The following is a 20695-nucleotide window of genomic DNA, read 5'->3' as shown; positions in this document are numbered from 1 at the left end:
AGAGAAATAGACACATCTACCACAATAGTTGGAGACTTCAATTTCCCACTCTCATCAATGGACAGAACATCTAGACAGAAGACCAATAAAGAAACAAAGAACTTGAATAAAACAATAAATGAGCTAGAGTTAACAGACATTTATAGAATATTACATCCCACAACAGCAGGATACACCTTTTCTCAAGTGCTCATGGGTCTTTCTCAAGGATAGACCACATGCTGGGTCACAAAGCAAGTCTCAATAAATTTTAAAAGACTGAAATCACACAAAACACTTTCTGAGATCATAAAGGAATGAAGCTGGAAATCAATAATAGGTAGAGGGCCAGAAAATTCACAAATATGTGGAGGCTCAGTAACACACTCAACCAACCAGTGGGTCAAGGAAGAAATTACAAGAGAAATCAGTAAATACCCGGAGGCAAATGAAAATGAAAACACGACATATCAAAATTGATGGGATGCAACAAAGGTAGTGCTAAGAGGGAAATTTACTGCCCTAAATGCCTTTATCAAAAAAGAAGAAAGAGCAAAAATTGAGGAATTAACTGTCCACTTGGAAGAACTAGAGAAAGAACAGCAAACTAAGCCGAAAGCAAGCAAAAGGAAAGAAATAATGAAGATTAAGGCAAAAAATAAATGAAACTGAGAACATGAAAACAACTGAGAAAATCAACAAAACCAGAGTTGGTTCTTTGAGAAAATCAATAAGATTGATGGACCCTTAGCATGATTGACAAAAAGTAGAGACAGGATGCAAATAAATAAAATCAGAAATGGAAGAGCAGCCAAACACCCCTAAAGAGAGGGATGGAAAGAACAAAAGTTACGGTGGAGTTATACGGAGAAGATAGGATTTAACAAATGAATATGAATGTTGAATCATTAAATTGATATCCCTTTTAGTCTCCAGTATTTTAGAACGGCTAGAAGTAAAAACCTATAACTGTGGAATTGCAACCCATGTCAATCTCTGAAATATGTTCTCCAACTAATTGTGGTGTTGTGCTTTGAAATTTATAGCTTTTCTGTACATATGTTATTTTTCACAAAAAAAAAAGAAGGGAAAAAGTTGATTGTGATGATAAAAAAAATATTTAAGCCCTCTTGCCTCCTATATTCTGGAGCAGCTAGAAGGAAAAATATGAGAGGATCATATGGTAGCCCATGACAAACTCTGGGATCTGTCCTGTAACTACATGTTAAAGAGTGCTTTGAAAACTATTGTTTTTATTTCTTTGTTCTGCATATATGTTACACTATACAATAAAAAAAAAGTTAAGAAAAAAAAAAGTAGTGGCAAAGTCCTTTGAGGGACTGGAGAAAAAACATGCAACTACTAAGCTTTTACCATGAGGGGAAACCCCTGATACTGTGTCAAACATTAAGGACTCTCAAGTCCACAGGCCAAGGCCTTGATCTTGAGGCTTGCTCATGTCAAGCTTATTTTTATGTAGCACAGAAGCTAAGCCTATCCAGTTATGCCTAAGAATTACTTTCAGAGGACCTCTTTTTTTTTTTCCCCTCAGATGTGACCTCTCTCTGGGCCCAATTCTGCAAATAAAATCATTATCCTACTCCCTATGTGGGACATGGCATCCATGGGTGAAAGTCTTCCTAGCGATGTGGGAGAGAAGAGCCTATCCCTGGCACTGTAAGATTGACAATGCCTGCCTGACCAAATCAGGGAAAAGAATTATAACAAAATAAGGTATCAATGGCTGAGAAAGTTCAAACAGAGTTGAGAGGTTATTCTGGAGGCTACTCTTATGCAAGCTTCAGCTAGATACTGCTACTTACCATAGTTTGTCAAACCCCAACCAAAACCATACCTGCCAACTCTAAAGAACTAGGGTTTTATCTAAGATTTTACAAAAGTTCCATGTACTGTGATTACTTTCCAGAAACCAACAGTCTCCAGATGGGTTCTGGTGGGTTCTTAGACTGGATAAGTCCTGAAACTCAGAGGGGCCAGCCTCTCTAGAACATCAACTAGTTTCATCTCTCTATCCCATATTATTGATAGCCATTTCTAACACGAAAAGTTAGAATGGGCATAGCCTAAATAACCCTAAAGATTGGGAGAAAGATCAAAGGAAAATGAGGAGTTATAACAGAGAGAATAGGATGAACAAATGAGTATGATTGCTGAATCATTTTCTTTTAGTCTCCAAATTTTTAGAAGGAAAAATCTAAAATTGTGGAACTGTATGTAACCCATACCAAACTCTGAAATCTGTTCTGTAACTACTTGTTTACAATGTACTCCGGAATTTAGTTTTTTTGTATATTTCACAATTTAAAAAAATGGAAAAAAAAAAAGTTATATCAAGAAGAAAATAGGGTCAATACAAAAAAGACAGAACCAAAGAACATTCTGAAGTCCTAAGTGTAAATATCTGAGCAAGGAAAGACTAAAAGGGTGACACTCTAAAAGGATAAGGATGTCAAAGAAGGAGAGAAATACATAATTAACAAGATAATGAAGCAAGAAGAGAAGGAGCAAGATTATGTTCAAGAAGGAATTTATTGAGGATGACAGTGTACATATTACAAGGCCAATAAAGCTGTATCTCACAAGAAACCTAGTAATAGTTTTCTGAGAAAATTAGTTATTTGATAACAGCAAGTTAAAGGATCTGACCTGGCAAAATTTCCACTGTGATAGGACGTTATATATAAAGAATTTTACATAAAAAAACTGAAGACACCAGATGATTGTTGTATTTAAATGATTTGGTTATTCATGTGGAGGAGGAAGATGATCAATAAGTAAATAGTCTAAATATGACAATTTCAAATAGTTATTACTATGAAGAACAAGAAGCAATGAAGGAAACTTGAGGTCATGCACATGACCCTGGATCTGGAAGTAGGAAGACACTGATAACATGGTAAGAGAGGAATGGAACAGAGGGGACACAAGCCAGACGAGAACGGATTAAGAGACGGAACTTGAAGAATAGAGAGTGAATATACACAACTAACAGTACATTTCGCTGGGAAAGTGAGTGAAGGGAATGTGAAAGAAGTTTGTTTTATTTAAAGATAGTAGGTATGAGAATATGTCTGCATATTGAAATAATGCTCCAGGAATGGAAAGAGTGATGATATTGAAGCAGGTTTTAAGAAGCTGAGAGGAAAAAGAATCCAAAGCAAAAGTGCAAGTGATTTTTGATCAAAAACACTTCTTTCATTATAAAAGAAAGGAAGCAGAGAGGATTGGGTCAGATTAAGTACTAGGAATGTCAAAGAGGTCCCTTCTGAGTGTTTTCATTTGCTCTGGGGAGAAAATGGTGAAGATAACAGCTGAGGGAAGAAAGTGAAGGATGCTGAAAGTCGGAGAGGAGAAAAGAAGTTGAAATGGTCATACAGGAGTGAAAGGATAAATGTAATATGACCAAAAGATAATGCTGAGTGAAAAACTGAGATTTACGGTGATATATGTAAAGTGTGATATCGGTGTGGAATGTCTTCAGCAATGTTCAGCTAATCAGGTGCAGGATCAAATAAGAAAACAGCAGAGTTCCTGCAAGTCTGGGATTTTGTGAGACAAGTACAACAGAGAAAGAGCTCAGAGTATTTGTGGAATTATTAATTAAAATGATGGACCTGGGATTTAAATTTGTTAGGAAGGGAAGTTAGGATTTTGAGACTGTGGACTGGAAGTTTCAGAAGATGTTAGAGTGGGGCTAAAAGAAGAAATGTTGCAGAAGAAAGGAGGTTTTGGAAAGAAACATGAGAATGTATGAAATGGAAATTTCAGGCATGGTCCAACTATTAGCACAAACATCAAAGATATGACAATGGGAATGAGCACCTGAGGTCTAGAAGATATATAATCATCATCTACACAGCTATTCTTTTTCAATTGTGATATTCAATTCAGTTATGAAAAACACTTAATACTCTTCATCAGCTAAGAATCTATGACTAACAATTTATCAAAGAATACTCACCCAGAATTGGGCCAGTGAGTTGCTTCTCCATAACTATAGTTGACAAGATCACACTTATGATTTATAGCTTCTATCATCTATTAAAAAGATTAATTTTTTTTAATCTAGGCGCAATTTATAGGAGTAGATTACCCAGTAAAAGAAAGACTTGTAATCCCATAGTTCCTTAACAAAACATATACTAATTCAAGTCTAAATTCATAAGTTACTTCTGGACATAGGGTTATGAATTTAAAACGCAAGCAAACAAAAATATAGAGGAATGACACACAGTGTAGTAGTAAGTGGTCAATAAAAGTAAAACCAGCATGTCTATAATGGATGGGGGGAAAGGAGGAAAGAGAGAGAAGGGAATGGAACAAATAGTCTTTACTAGATTCTGAAATCACTAAGGTCAAAGTAAAAATGTAATGCATACTTAAAATGGAGTACAGAGTGTTAGTTGAGGTTTCAAATTCCTCTCAGGCAGTGGAATAGCTGGCTAGGAGGTCTTTTTTTTTAATTTAAAATATCTCAAAAAAAATTTTTTTTTCATAAAGTTTAAACCAAAAATATTTATCCTGATAATTTTAAATAAAAATAATTTTTAAATGAATTAGGCATTTTTGCCTTTTTGACAAAGTACTATACACTAAATAGAATTTAACCCATTCTTGGTAAACAGAGAATATTTATAAACCTAAACTATCCAAGCCATCAATTATAAGTCTTCTAATCGATAATTCACAAATACTCACAGCTCTGATGAGGCCTGTGCCTGTTTCCATTGTGCTTAGTCTTGTATCACCAATCTTGATTGAAAGAATCTGAGCACCAGGAGCTACACCATTCCGTTCAGGTTCTTCAGGAAAATGCCCAGCAGCTATACTAGCTACATGTGTCCCATGCGCTCCTAAACGCAAAAGGGGGAAAACTGACAAAACATCCTCATAGAATGATTTAATTACTTAATTCAACTTGTTATTAATCATGATAAAGTATCGAATAAAAAATACTCTGATCCTAGCTCTAATAATATATTATCTTAAATTTTTTATTAATACATCACACTATTCTGCTACCCTTGGATAACAGAAAGGTAACTTCTTATACTGCATACCACTTAAACATTACAGAATACCAAACAAGTATCCGAGGGCCTATCATTGCAATAGGTACTATGGACAACACCAAAAAAATTAAAAATAAAATTTAAGGAGTTCACAAAACTGCTGGGGAAAAAGCATATAAAATATAAACTAGTGGATGCAAAATTAAAAAAAAAACTACCTACTACAGTGAACAAGAGCTATAGGAATTAACTTGAAAAAGCAATATGGTTATTGTTATCTTTCCCTGGATGCCTTTGATGGGACATTTCTATAGACTTGCTTTAATTGGGACATTTTCTCAGCTGTAGAACTGTAAACTAGCAACTAATTAAATTCTTCTTTTTAAAAGCCATTCAGTTTCTGGTATATTGTATTATGACAGCTAGCAAACTAGAACAGATTTCATTCACACCTAACAAAAATAAAATTCCTCACTGATTGCGAATAGAAATGTGAAAGGCAAAACAATAAAGCTTTCAAAAGGTAAAATAAGAGAATAACTTTTGACTTGGGGTAGGCAAAAAAGATTTCATAACAGGATGCAAAAAAGCATTAACCACATAAAGAAAATACACTGAGAAAATAGACCATATTACAACGAGAAATTTCTGTTCACTGAGACAATATTAAGAAATAAGAGAGAACCCAAAGGAACAATGTTCTCTCTCTTTTTGGGAGAGAACCCAAAAGAACAATGTGTAAAACACATGGAAAAGCATTTCAAAAAAAGGGATATCCTAATTGTAAATACACTTATGAAAACGTGTTCAGCTTCACTCATCATTAGGGTAATGCAAATAAAAGCTACACGATATACCTCAACAACCCTCTAGTATGGCTAAAATTTAAAAGCTGACAATAGTAAATGCTGACAAGGATGAGCAATACCATGCTGGATTCACGGCATAGTCATAGACTATTACATAGCAATTAGAATGATACACTTCAAGATAAAACTCACAAAAAGCTGAACTAAAGAACCCACACATAAAGAATATATATTGAATGATTCCATTTATATACATAGAAATTACTATATTAGGTTGTATCATGTGAAATTATCACTATTTGACCACTTCTGACTGAGAGAAACACCAATATTATCTGGTCTAAAATAACATGATAAAAGAAATCAGGACAGTAGATAACTTTGGGAGAAGGCAATGTAGGCCAGTGATTATGAAATGAAATGATGAGGGGACTGTCATGTTACCTTTTTTGATATGGGGGATGGTTACACAGGAGTATTTATTTAGTAATAAATCAATGTGTACAACTGTCATTTTCATACTTCCTGTTTGGATGTTATACATCAATAAAGTAAAAAACAAAACAAAACAAAAACAGGCATTTTTACTGAAAAATTTTCTTTAAAAATGTGGATAAAGAGAAATATTTATGTTTCTCTTTATAAATATACACACATTATAAATATATAATGTTTATCTGCTATATGAAAAACAGCAGTACAAGCAAGGATAAATGACCTCTGACATTCAGTCTCAATGTTCAGGTGACAACAGAGTATTTGGAGCACTAGGAGAAGTGAGAGCACATGACCTTTCTAATTGGTATTTCTGCAATGCTGAGAATCAGCTCTAGCCAGCTACTGTCATGTAAGAAGATATTAGCAATTCTTCCTTTATTTTGTTTTTCCGAATTAAAATAGGAAAGCTGAGTTTAAATGTAATTTATTCCCACTCACCTGCCCCTAAAACAAAACAAAACAAAACATCTCATCACCATTACAGACCAATTAAAAATGGCAAAAATTAAGAAAGCTAAGTGTGAGTAAGTATGTAGAGCAACTGCAGCTCGCATATATTGCTGAGGAAAATGAAAAACAGTGCATTTAGAAAACAGTTTAGCAGTTCCTTAAAAACTTAAAATATACACCTGCCACACCCAGCCATTCCTCCTAGACATCTGCCCCAAAGAAACAAAAACATTTCCATGCAAACATGCACATGAATGTTCAAATAATCCAAATGTCTACCAATGGGTGAAGGACCCATGGTATATCCAAGTAATGGAATACTACTCAGTAATAAGGAATAAATTACTACTTGTAATCACAACATGAGTGAGCCTCAAATTATTATGCCTGAAAGAAGGCAGGCAAAAAAAAAAAGCCAATTAATCTAGAATGACAGAAAGCAAATTAGTCACTGCCTGGTAATGGGGGTGAAGGGCTGGAATACAAAGGAACATAAGCAACTTTTGAGGAGGATATTTATATGTTCATTTTCTGATTATAGCAGTGATTATATGTATCAAAACTTATCAAATTGTACATGTAGATAAAATTTATACATCAACCATTTTCAACAAAGTTGGAAAAGGAATACTACAGAATTAAAGCTATCTATCCTAATCTCATTCTCTTTACTCCTTCCCCATTTTCTTTATGATGGTATGTACATCTTTCTCATCTGTATTTTTATATTTTTACTACACAAACACACATATCCAAAAACACTGTAGGGCATTACTTGGCATTTAAAATTTTTCATAACTGTTTTATAATGAATATGTATTTTATAAAAACCTATTCTTTTGCTGATAGGTATCTAGATAGTTATCACCTTTGTGAAATTACAAATAATGATGTAGCGAGCTTCCTTTTACTTGACTCTGTGTTCATGGATGAACTTCTTAAGGATGAATATTTGGAAGTAAAATTACTGTTTATAAGAGAATTATGTACAAGTATTTTCAGATGATGGATCATGTTTGAATGCTTGGATTGAATCTCATGTAGTTATGACTTCAAAAAACGACACCTGGCTAGTGAATAAAATCACATTTATGACTACAGACATAGACAGTCCTTTAGTTGGGATCTCTAGATTAACTTCTCTATAAGGTTGCTTTTGGCTATAGAATTTATCACCTTACCACCTCTTAGATTTTTCTTTAATTAGCAAATTTGAAACAGAATACCTCCACTGGTTACAATGGAGAGTAGGTTTCCATCATCATATATATGAACAGAGTAATTCAACATCTCAGCTGTGCCAAAAGAGCCGTATTCTTGTGCTTCTTTATAGTTTCTCAATACAGTGGCGTTATTCAATTCCCCGCCTTCATTCAATTCTCCACCTTCATTTGAGTCAATGCAGGCTCTGTTAATTGAAAATAATTGTTAATATCAAAATTCGTAAATTTTCTTACCTTTCTTAAAATCATGTAATATAATTTCTAACTAACTCATTGACTTCTACCACAATAAGTAAATAGTAACTGCCTGATTTAGACCCCTGTGTTTCAGAATTACCAGTAAATATGAGCTAAGAAAATTTGTAGGAACCAGTACTTAACTGAAGTCACAAACAAACAGCTTTAGGAAAACGTCCTCACAAAACTCTAGGTAGCAAACCATATGGTCACTTAGGAAATCAGAACAAAACTTGGGTTAGCTTTGGAAAAAATTAGGATGATTTTGACACACTGCCTATGCCTTACTTCCTGCTTATTCTTCTACTACTGGCTTCTTGAATAAAGCAGTATGCACACTACTTGAAAGTAAGTAAAACAGGTCAAGACTTGGTCCCATAGTTATGACAGTCTTTGGCAAATATTCATTTATTTTACAGAGACGTTGTAGGTTTATAGAAGAATCATGTATTTATATACTGAACACACATGGTGTTCCCTATTGTTAACACCTTGTGTTAGTGTGGTACTTTTGTTACAACTATTAAACATTATAATTATACTATTAACTATAGTCCATAGTCTATATTTCACTGTTTGTGAAATAACAACCTTATATTTTAAAACTATAAGATAAATAACAATCTTATAGTTTTTATCATTGTCCTATCTGCTCTCTTACCCTATTTTATTAATTTTTTAATTGTTTAATATATTCAAAAACACTTTAGAAGATGATCTGGTTAATACTAAATAAATCTAACAATATAAAAAAGTCATAAATAGAATATACATTCTTTAAAAGAGGTCAATGTTATGTTTTTAGCTGTTAGAATTTTGTACAGGTTTTTCTAAGAATTAAGTTTTAACAGGCTAAATCAATCAAAACTGCCACTATGAATTACTAGAAGCCCACCAGCTACAGTACAGAGAGGGAATTTATAATAAATACCAAGGCATATGATTGATTAATTAACAACAATAATTTGGAAAGAAGGGTCCCTGAAATAGTAAGTTTGTTGTTATGTATACCCAATGGGTACCTAAAATGATTTATAGCATTTAAAAAAAAAACATAGTATAACAAGATACAGGAAACTGAACACTCCTAGGAAAACCAAGACAAAGAGAAACGTAGCATACCAAAAAAGAATCAGAATTGAGGTCAATATTTAAAATGCATGCCCACCATATTTTCTACATTTGCTGGACAAAGTAGCACAATTGACTCTAAAATACGTGTAATTTAGCCACCATTCATCCTGGAACTCATTTATGAAATCCTCCCTTTCTCTCACCCAGCCCATCTACTCATATATTTCAATCTCTTTAATATGTTCACTCCTCTATTTCCACTGTCTCCTCCTTATTTAGCCACCAATCTCTATTGCCTGAACAACTGTGATGGCCTGATAACTGGACCTACTTTGTCTCTGTAGCTACAGTGATTTCAAGTCTGACCATCTCTGACTCTGGCTTAAAACCTTCAATGTCTTCCAAAGACTCTCAGTATTAAGCTGAAAATCCATAACAAGGTCTTTCATGATCAGACTTTGTTTACCTTTCTCACTCATACATTCATTGGCCACACCAAATTTCTTAAAGTCATCCAACATTCTCTGATATTTTCCCTCCACCTTCCACCTCTTCTTACTCTCTGATTAGCTAACTTGTGCTTGTCATTTAAGTCTCAAGGCATCATGTCTAGGAAATCTTTCGTGATGTTTCCTAGTCTGGTTTAGAATTTCCTAGACAAATGACAAAGTGTTTGACACTATACATCCTCCAAATACAGAAGAGTAGTATAGTTGTAAGAGTACAGTTAGCAGTTGAATACAGAGATATGGATTTAACAATTTGTGATACTGTGGCGGGGGAGGAGTACACTTGACATTCTTTGTAGAAAAAATGAACAACAAAAAAACATGGCTCTCAATAAAGAATAGAAGAAAGAATCTCAAAAATAGGCCAAAAGAACACTTGTAGACAGTTCCTAGATTTGTCTTAGGTAATTTGAAGCCTTCAAGATTATCAAAAAATGTCAGACTTAACTCTCAGATAGGGGATCAAAGCCCCAGAGGATATAAAATATCATGCATAAAAGTTAAATTATTTCTGAAAACATAGTTTTGCTGTCTTTTTCACTGATTTTGATAACATGTCTAAATGTTATCTGGTTAGACATGACTAAAATGTCACTCTGGTGATTTCAGATTTTACTTCATTTCATCAATGCTTAATAAAATTTCATTTCAAATACAAAAGTTCTATAAGATATGCTAAATATAGTTGAGACAAGCCGTTAGAGTGTGTCACTTGCTTTAAATGCCTTAAAGACCAAGGAATATTTTTTGGGAACATACACTGGCACCTTGGACATCCTTATTCAGAATTCTTTTCCCTTAGGAAAAGTAATCTGCAGTATGCTCAGCACTTTAAATGGGGGATGGAAATAAAACTATCCAATCCCTGCTAATACTTCAATATTTCTTTCGGTCCTTTTGTAGTGTATTTCCCCATATACATTTAGTCTTGTATATAGTATTTTCCTCACGTTTAACCTTGACTCATTACTCTTTCCCACACTAAAACCCACCTGAGGCATGTACCACCTGGAACAATGTATTATGTTTGACTAAGTGGTAAGCATACCAAAATTTACTTGACCATACATCTGAACAATGTTTTAGTATTTTTAAATACTGATCAAGACTCTATGCATCAAGCTTTTGGAAAACATTTTTCAAAGTACAAACATTTACCCACTAAAACAACACACCTATACACGAAAATTGCTTTAATGTTTAATTTTCCTTGTACTGAAATGTTTTACATGCAATATTACATATATTTTATAAGTAATATATGTGTGTGTGTGTGTGTGTGTATTTTATTAACACCTTCAGTTTCAAATGGAGCAGGGGTTTCCCACTGAATAAAAAATTTCATAAACTCATTATCAAAGAGCATTCATATTCATAGGAGAAAAGCCTTGAAGAGCAATGCATTGCAATGACAAACAACTAAGAACAGCAATCAAGCAGTCATGCTTTGTTCTGCATCTGCTGCATCTTGTAAAACAATTCTCTGAATGAGAAGGAACACAAACTACAAAATGATTCTTGCTCTCAAGCTTCAAGGAGGGATCTCTACTTTACCACAGAAATCCTAAAACACATATACCTAAATATTTGTATTAAAGAACATATTTCTGTGTTTATGCAGCTAGTAATTCAAGAAGACATGGCAATCAATTCAAAGAAATAACACTGTGTGCTAGTTTGAAAGGATGTATGTACCCTAGAAAAGCCATGTTTTAATCCTAATCCCATTTTGTAAAGGCAGCTGGTTCTTCTAATCCCTATTCAGTACTGTATGTTGGAAACTTTAATTAGCTTATCTCCAAGGGGATGTGATTCAATCAGTGTGGGTATTAAACTTGATAGGTGGAGACATGTCTCCACCCATTCCAGTTAGGTCTTGATTGGTTTCACTGGAATCCTCTAAAAGAAGAAGTACTTTGGAAAAACCTAGAGAATGACAAGAGAGAAAGCCAGGAGATTCAGAGAGCAGAGAAAGACGACACAGTCATGAGAAAACCACAACAGAGAATGCCACAGAACCACAAAGCAGAGTCCACCAACCAGCTAGTTTTGGAGATGAAGAAGGAAAACACTTCCCAGAGAGCTGGAGAGGAAGCTAGTAGATGACACCAACTTCACCATGTGCCCTTCCAGCTGATAAGAGAAACCTTGACCATGAGAACATGGTCATCTTTCCAGATGAGAGAGAAACTCTAAACTTCATCAGCCTTCTTGAATCAAGGTATCTTTACCTGGATGCCTTATACTGGACATTTCTATAGACTTGCTTTAATTGGGACATTTTCTCAGCCTCAGAATTGTAAACTTGTAACTTATTAAATTTCCCTTTTAAAAAGCCGTTCCATTTCTGGTAAATGACATTCCAGCAGCTAGCATACTAGAACACGCCACAATATATAATTCACTAGAAAGAATTCTAATACCAGATACTAGCAGTACTAGAAGCAATAGTAAAAGCAACAGAAGCAACAGCAGTGAGAGCTTATAGTTACTGAATGCTTACTATGCCCAGAAATATCGAATTTACTTCTCACAAAACTCTGTAAGTAGATACTACTATTTTCCCAATTAACAGATAAGAAAACAGGCTTAGAAGAGCTCAAATATTGTCTAGGTCATATAGCTAAGATTCCAACACAAAGACTGAGCTCTTAGCCACTGTCTTATACTTCATGGATTCAGTTTAGGTACACTGTTTCTTTGAAGAACTTCACTCAACTTTCCTCCTTTGCCTTAAAATGGTTTTACAAACACTCATTGGCAATTACTTTCCAAATTGCCCAGCTTCAATTAGCAACAGTTCCATACGTGCCAATATTCAATCTTTAATATCTGGTTAATGAAATATATTTCTTTAAGACAGGTGAGGGTCAGATTTATTACATAATATACTAACTACTAAGAAGTTCAAAAGACTTGCCCAAAGTTGACCCAAAGCCAAACTGGCACTTGTACAGTTTGCTTAGTGATGTTACCGTCACAAAACCCCAAATTTTGGGCAATTCTGAAGGATGAAATATTCATCAGAGTAAATAAAAACAATTTTAAACAAAGAACCGTAAAACACATCAACTTTACCTCCAGGTTTCACCATCATGCCATACCAAGCAGTCATATACTGGGCCAGGATCACTATATTTTTTCTCAAAAGAATTTAGCAATTCCACTTGACTCTGAAGCTCCTCCTTGATTAATTTACTTGCCTAATCAATTAGAAAACACATTACGATTAATAAATTTTGTGTTTCTGAAAAGTTATACTAGCACAACCAAAGATACAATGTAAGCCAGTAATATAATCACTTTACTCTGGAAAAATGTAAGAAAAAATTACTTTTATAATATGCAACTCATAGTCCAATGTAATGAAACAGATTTCAGTTAATATATTAAACATTAAAATAAATACTTCCTATCTATCAATCTCTCACTCCACCTGCTTTGAGAAAGATTCCATGAGACAAGTTGGCGATATCATTTGTCAAAGACATGTTGGTAATAATCCTTCATCTGTATTATAACTAATTTACAAGTTACTCTAAAATAAAATTGCTTTAAGAGGTAAGCAACCATCAGGGCTCTTACCATTTCAAATTTATAAAAGCATGAGTTATCTTATTCCCTTTAGAATTTGCACTAATTTAAATATGTATGAAAAGATCTAACAGGGTAAGATAAACTTCATTTTTAATCTGCTACCATGAATCAGTTAACATGTCTTCTTATACAAGTGATTTAAAAAGGATGTACTAAGTAACAACTGATGCTCCAATATATTTGTTTAATCTAGATATCCAAAAATATGTTCATACTTGAACAATTTAGCAAATCTTTTAAAGACTGTGAAGTTCATTAAATAGAGAACTGAGAAATCTGAACACAGAATAAATTGGAAAATATAAAATGTTATTAATCTGAAATGATACATTAAACCTCTTCCAAAACACCCAATTATAATTTTGAAAAGAAAATATATTTCTAGAGTTACAACACAACTGATTACTGAATTAAGAACTCAAGCAGGGGGTAACAAATCATGGTGCATGGCCAAATCCAGTCTATGGTACATTTTTGTAAGTGAAGTTTTAAAGGAGCACAGCATGCCCATTTCTTTACATACTGTCTGTGTCTGCTTCATGCTACCATGACAGAGACTGCTGAAAATATTTACTATGTGGCCTGTTACAGAAAAAGTTAGGCAATTGCTGATATAGAGTATTTAAAATTTTTGAAAACAATTTGTTTAAAAAAATGGAATATTATTAGTACTGTACCAGAGCCAAGAAATGAGTTCAAATTCCACTTTAGTTTTTAGCTATGTAATCATGAGCAAATTACTTATCCTCATGATACTCCTCAGAATTGATCCATCAGAAAAAGTGAGAATAATTAGAATAGGAATTGTCCAGCAGTTATCAAACTTCACTGCAAATCACAATCACTTGGAAGAGCCATTTAAAAAAACAGATTCCATGTCTCACCTCCCTTGTTAAATCAGAATATCAGGGGATAAAGCTCAGAAATTCAAGTTACTTTTTAAAGCTGTGATTTGGAAACAGTACCTCAAGTCAACATCTGGGAACCAAGGAGTATAAACTCTTATTTGTAAAAATGAGGAAAGCAAGGCCCAATACGTTAACTGAAAAAACAAAGTATTCTAACATCCCTTTTAAAAAGATATAACAACATTTAAACTTAATCACAGAATATATATATTAGGGTGAATCATATAAAATTGCTACTATTGAATAATTTTTTATCTACAAAAATGGCAATTACATATGCTTTAAGCTAACAGATTTTTTTTTAATTAACTACATACACCTGGATTGAAATGCTGTTCTATGTATTAGGTTGCTCACACTCACCTAAATACTCCCAGTACATATATACACTAGTACATGAGTATTTACTTTCTACATGCCCCCAAAATCTTAGGTAAGGTCTCACTTTTACTTATTTTTTATTTTATTTTTTTTTACATGGGTAGGCACCGGGAATCAAACTTGGGTCCTCTGGCATGGCAGGCACGCATTCTTACCTGCTGAGCCACCGTGGCCCGCCCACTCTTACTTATTTAACATCAATTATACACATTAAGGGAAAAAGATAATTATAGAGAAAATTTTGGTATTCCAAACATAATAAAGTTAGTTCTGGGTATAGCACCTGAAATAAACTATATTTAAAGTGCCTAACAAGGAAAGGTTGAAGAAGTACAAATAATGGTGTAATAAAATTACACAGCTTATAAAAAAGGATGATATACAGACAAAGTAGAAAGTTAAATCTCTATGCATGTATAACACAGGCCAGTGGTTCTCAATTCTAGCTGCACATTAATTAAAGCTACTACGTAGCTGAAAAAAAATGCTTGCCTCCCCCACGATGTTTTGATTTAATTCGTCTTTTAGGCATAAGCACAGACAGTTTTAAGAGCTCTTCATGAGATTCACCAGACTGAGAACCACTAAAATAATTCCGTTTTGATTAAGAAAAGGTACATGCATGCATTATAAGAAAATCAGGAAGGATAAACAGCAAATTGTTATAATTACTAAGGGCTTCCACTTGTTACTTTACATGCTTGTGTTGTCCAAGTTTAAAGCAAGTAGCACATATTTTCATAATAAGCAAAAACATTATCTTCATTTCATAAATTGAATCAATGTAGAACCATGTAAATGCAGAACAGTGGGAACTCTCATATACATCTTGTGGGAATATTAATTGGTATAACTACTTTATGACCAAAAGACATGCACAAGAAAGCTTACAACAGCATTATTCATAATTGCCAAAATTTAGCTAACTGGAGAGTGAATTAATAAATTGTTGGGCACTCATACAATAGAATATTGTATAACAATAAAAACGAAAGAACAACCGCAACACCCCACAACATAGATAAATATAACAAATGTACTGTTGAGCAAAAGAAGCTACCCATGGAAGGATTGATTCCAATTATTAAAGTTCAAAATAGGAAAATTCATTCTATGGTGTTAGAAATCAGGATGATGGTTATCTTTGGGGAGGATGAAGGGAGCAGTGACCAGGAAGAGGCATGAGAAGGATTTCTGGGTGCGGCTTATAGTGTCCTTATATAGCATCTTATAGGGAGTGTAGACTTTGTGATAGTTAACTGACTATGTACTTATGACATATATACTTTTAGATATGCATATGATGCTTCAATCAAAAAGGTTTAAAAATCAATAATATGTATAAATTGACCTTAAGATAAATAATAAAGAGAAAATTAGTAAAATTAACTTAAAAAAAAAACTTGTGAAAAAACAGTATATTAGTCCTCTCAGAACTCTATGGTAATATGATTCTATGACAATGCTTAAATAAAAATTATTAGCACCAACTTGAGAAGGGCTATTATTGTTGGCCACATCAAATTCTTCCTGCTTTCTACAGGCTTCTGCAAGGGCCACTCTGTGAACAGGGTCCCAGATTTTTTCCTTCCGTTCTTTCTGCAAAAATAGAAACACTATCTTTCAATTAGGTTGGCAATATAGTCAGATAAACCTAGACAGTCATTTATATGTGTTTCTGGTTGTGATAAGCTGTGATGCTATACAATTCTCATAAAAAGATTTTTAAAAAATCATATATAGTCAAGTCACAGTGGGGCATCAATTTTTTAAAAACTGATTATTTAATTTATTACACCTAGGTTTGGAAAAAACAAGTTTACTAAAACATATCTAAATGTATTTTTATATATCACAGTCCCCCAATTTAAGTTCTCCCTTTTTCCAAAAAATAATACTATGTCAGACAACTGACTGAATTCCCTGACATTAAAAAAAAAAAAAAATATTCTGGGCCTTCATAGACTGGAAAATGCCTTAAGCCAACTACAGGCATAGGACAGGAATAAAACTATAGCCACATTTTGATGAGGCTTCCTGAGTTCTCTCTCTCTCTAGGTTATCTTTCTTACAACCTCTTTTACTTGTTCTTACCGTCATCATCAATTAAACTAATCACCTCAATTGAGCTAAAGACAAGGGCCCACTTTAACTTAAGCATTTCTGCATATCAGTTTGTACCTTACCAACACATGATTATATTTAGTATACTACATAAAAATACTAATAGCTATGTGTATTACAGCTGGATTTTTTTTTTTTTTTTTTTTAACGTAGGCAGGCACTGGGAAACAAACCTGGGACTCTGGTATGGCAGGCGAGAACTCTGCCACTGAGCCACCTTTGCCCACCCTTCAGCTGGAATTTTAAAACAAATAGAACCCAACAAAAGTTAAGTCATACATATTATTTATCACGTGATTTTTTTTTTCAGAATGATTAGAAAATACACGTCATTGATCCCAGATTGTACATTACCTGTATTCTTTCCTTGAGAGCCTTTGGGTAGAAGTCATAGCCATTTTTTATGCCAATATGATATTTTCCAGTGGGATTTATCCAGCTTGCAGGAATCTATAGAAAAAGGTTTTTTATTTAATTTCTACTCCAATATAATGTAGCTTGGATTAGTAGGCTTATGTATTACAGCAACAGTTTTCGTATTCTTAACACTTAATATCTCTATGATCGTTTCTTTTTCTCATTAATGAGATGGGTTTTTTATATAGTACTTTTGCAAAGTTCTAAGATCCTTAGCTCTTATGCATCAATGACACCTCATCTTCCCCTTCTGACACTTTATTGTCCACCAAATAGGGAGACAAGAAGCAATCTACAAAACTTCTGTATGTTTAAGATTTCCTGTTAAGGAAATAGAATTTGACTCCTCTCTACAACAAGATGGATACTAAAAGTTCTTTGATTCTTTAAAGTTCTATAAAATCATGATAATTGTATATAACGTCTTACAATGTTCTCTTCAACTCAAACTATTTCAAAATAATACTTAAAGCTTTTAATTAATAGGATGATGTTAAGAATATGCCCTGTTTATGAATGGTGAAAGAAGCAAAAGGAAATTAAATTGCTTGTCCAAACAACAGAAAGGTTGAAAACTATACTATCAGGGAGACTAAAAAATTTAATTTAAAGAATATGGTCTTTGAAGACAATTAAATCTGTGAATCCAAACTCTACCACCAAGACACTGAGTCTTCTGCTTTATCTGTTAAGGAAGAAAACAATCCCTACCTTACATGATTCCTGGGAGTAATAAAATGCACTAAGTATCAACCAACTTAAAATGTGAATCAAGAAAACACATGCATATTCCTTGCAACCACAGGATCCATAATCAATCAAAAACAGCTTTTAAAAGTGTATGAATTATGAAGAGTTGGATGATTTATCAATCCTGACTCATGCAATATTTTAACCAACACATCCCCATGTGCCACATCAAATTATCTTCTAAACAAAGAAAAACAATCATTCACAGAACTTTGAAGAGCTAATGAATTGTGATGTTTTTAAAGGCCTGTGTCTCACTATTCATCCATGAATCAACTGAAGTCTAGAGTATGAGGAATTTCAAATATGTTGGCATACAACCAGAGCTTTTCATTTAAGTTATTTTCTTTAGAGAACAAGGATTCTTAACTTTAATGCTCTTCCATGTAACACCAATGAAGTGTTATACCACAAAAAGGTTAGCAGTCACTAGTCAGGCAGGTTAAAAGAATACATAAATGCAGGGGTCCCAGCACACAGGTGGCTTTGTAGTCCTAGTAACAACTTCTTTGCACAGATAACAAAAAACTGGGAAATGCTAGAGGATTAAATGGAATACTGAATTAAAATAATCGCAAAATAAACAGGTATGAAGGCACATTTAAACAAAATTACTTCTGTATGTATAAGTAATACAATAAAAATAAAGAAATACACATAATTTATATTTAATTATAAAGGCGACTAAAATTTGCAGTGTCAACACAAATAGGTGCTTTTCAAATCACTACTATGTTTTTTCCTTACAGTGAAGGCAGACCAGTTACAAAAATTACACTAAAAATTTCAGGGAATAAAAGTTAGAATCATAGTTGTTATTTAACCTTAACCAATATTAGAGTAAAACTTAACGTATATGAGGTATTTATGGAATGTGTTATTTTATACATGAGTATTATTTCCTAATTATACTTAATTTCCTTGACTGTCTTAAAGCGAGGATGCTTAAATCAATGGACACCTTTCTTAATGAGCGATGTCACCATGGATGTCACCATACCAGGCAGTAAAATCCATATATATATATATAAAAGAGTTTCACATTACATATCATAAGGAAAAAAATGACCTCCAAAGGACAAATAAGATGGGAAATGATTCTATAAAAAACAAAAGTCACCACAGTTTGAAGGTTGCAAAGTAAAATAAAGTACTGAAAATAAGTGGGGAGATAATAGTATTTATTTAATACATGGCATTGATACAATTGGATTTTCACATGGAAAATGCCTATCTTAAATGTAACGTAAAATGAATTCCAGTTAGCTCCAGAACAAATATGAAGAGGAAAACTAAAATATTTTTAGAAAATACTATAGGAGAATATTTTCGTAATCTTGGAGTCATGAAGGATTTCTTAAGTAAGATATAAAAAGCTCTACCAAATAAGGAAAAGACTGATATTCAACTACATCAAAATTAAGAATTCTATTTATCAAAAGACATCATGCTGAAAGTGAAAATAAAAATACAGAATGGGAAAAGGCTCCCACAACACATACAATCAAGGGGCTAGTACACAGAATATATAAATAACTACAAATAGGCAAAAAAAACAACAAATCTCTGGGACGGGGAGGAGAGGGCAAATAGTCCAAAACAGGCACTTCAGAAAAGAAAATCTAAATGAATAAACATTTTTAAAAGGTGCTCTATCTCTTTAATAGAGAAATGCAAGCTGAAATCATGGCAAGACAACCCTAGATTTCCAGCAAATTTGCAAAATTTAGTAAGTCTCAAATATTGTTAGCAGGATAGTACAACTATTACAATTCAGATCCAAAGATGAGAGTTTCTAGGCAAAGTGTCTTGCCTTAGACTTTTTGTTTTTTTAACATGGGCAGGCACCAGGAATTGAACTTGGGTCTCTGGCATGCCTGCTGAACTATCGTGGCCCACACGCCTTCGACTTTTATAGGGAAGAATAGACAAGTTACAGACAGGGTGATTAACTTTTGGGATTGTTTTAAAATCAGAGAAAATCTCAGTCAGCTGAACAGAAAATGCTTATGCCTGCGTCTAGCTAGTTTTGAGAGGACAAATGGTTCTTATCTTAGCTAAGAACTCACAAGACTAAGAGCTAGAAGTTAGCTAGAGGGAAAGGGGAATCCTCGCCTGCCATGCTGTGAAGTGCCTATGTCTTGCCTTGCTAGCAGATTTAGGAAAAAAGGAGAAAGGTCGTGTATGGCCTTGATAGTCCCTTTTCTTGTTCAAGAAAATCATAAGGTTGTTCTCAAATGACACTGTCTGGAAATGAGGTGCTGGGGATGTCCAGATCTATACCATTTTCAGTCCAGATAAATCTCCATATGTAATGTTGAGTATGGTTCAGTACCTGTAGGCAAAGTAAGTTGAAAGCAGAGTTGTTCTCAGGTTATCATGTTGTTGAGTTATCTGTTGAAACAACAGCTATGTACCAGGCTTTTTTTTTTTTTTATCATTGGACCAGGCAAAGTGCTTAGCAGTATGTATACTTTTTTTTAAATTTTTTTTTATTAATCAAAAAAAAGAAAAGAAATTAACACAACATTTAGAAATCATTCCATTCTACACATGCACTCAGTAATTCTTAGTATCATCACATAGATGTATGATCATCATTTCTTAGTTCATTTGCATCGATTTAGGAAAAGAACTAGCAAAACAGCAGAAAAAGATATAGAATGTTAATATAGAGAAGAGAACTAAAATAATAATAATAAAAAA

The 20695-nt window shown here is 33.5% G+C and overlaps 1 protein-coding gene across 3 annotated transcripts in view; it reads right to left on the bottom strand.

The window, feature by feature from the left end:
- The window catches only part of TPP2 (tripeptidyl peptidase 2), a 101852-nt gene that overhangs the window by 59238 nt on the left and 21919 nt on the right, over window positions 1-20695 (bottom strand). For all 3 annotated transcript variants that reach the window (XM_077158617.1, XM_077158615.1, XM_077158616.1), the window contains exons 3-8: window positions 17177-17272; window positions 16190-16297; window positions 12891-13015; window positions 7996-8177; window positions 4699-4853; window positions 3962-4038 (exon numbers count right to left, since the gene is read on the bottom strand). In XM_077158617.1, coding sequence (XP_077014732.1) covers window positions 3962-4038; window positions 4699-4853; window positions 7996-8177; window positions 12891-13015; window positions 16190-16297; window positions 17177-17272 — 743 coding nt within the window. The remainder of the gene's footprint in view (window positions 1-3961; window positions 4039-4698; window positions 4854-7995; window positions 8178-12890; window positions 13016-16189; window positions 16298-17176; window positions 17273-20695) is intronic.

This window comes from Tamandua tetradactyla, chromosome 4, assembly GCF_023851605.1.
Source record: "Tamandua tetradactyla isolate mTamTet1 chromosome 4, mTamTet1.pri, whole genome shotgun sequence".
NCBI lineage: Eukaryota > Metazoa > Chordata > Mammalia > Pilosa > Myrmecophagidae > Tamandua > Tamandua tetradactyla.
This window is presented reverse-complemented; position numbering and strand designations above follow the sequence as displayed.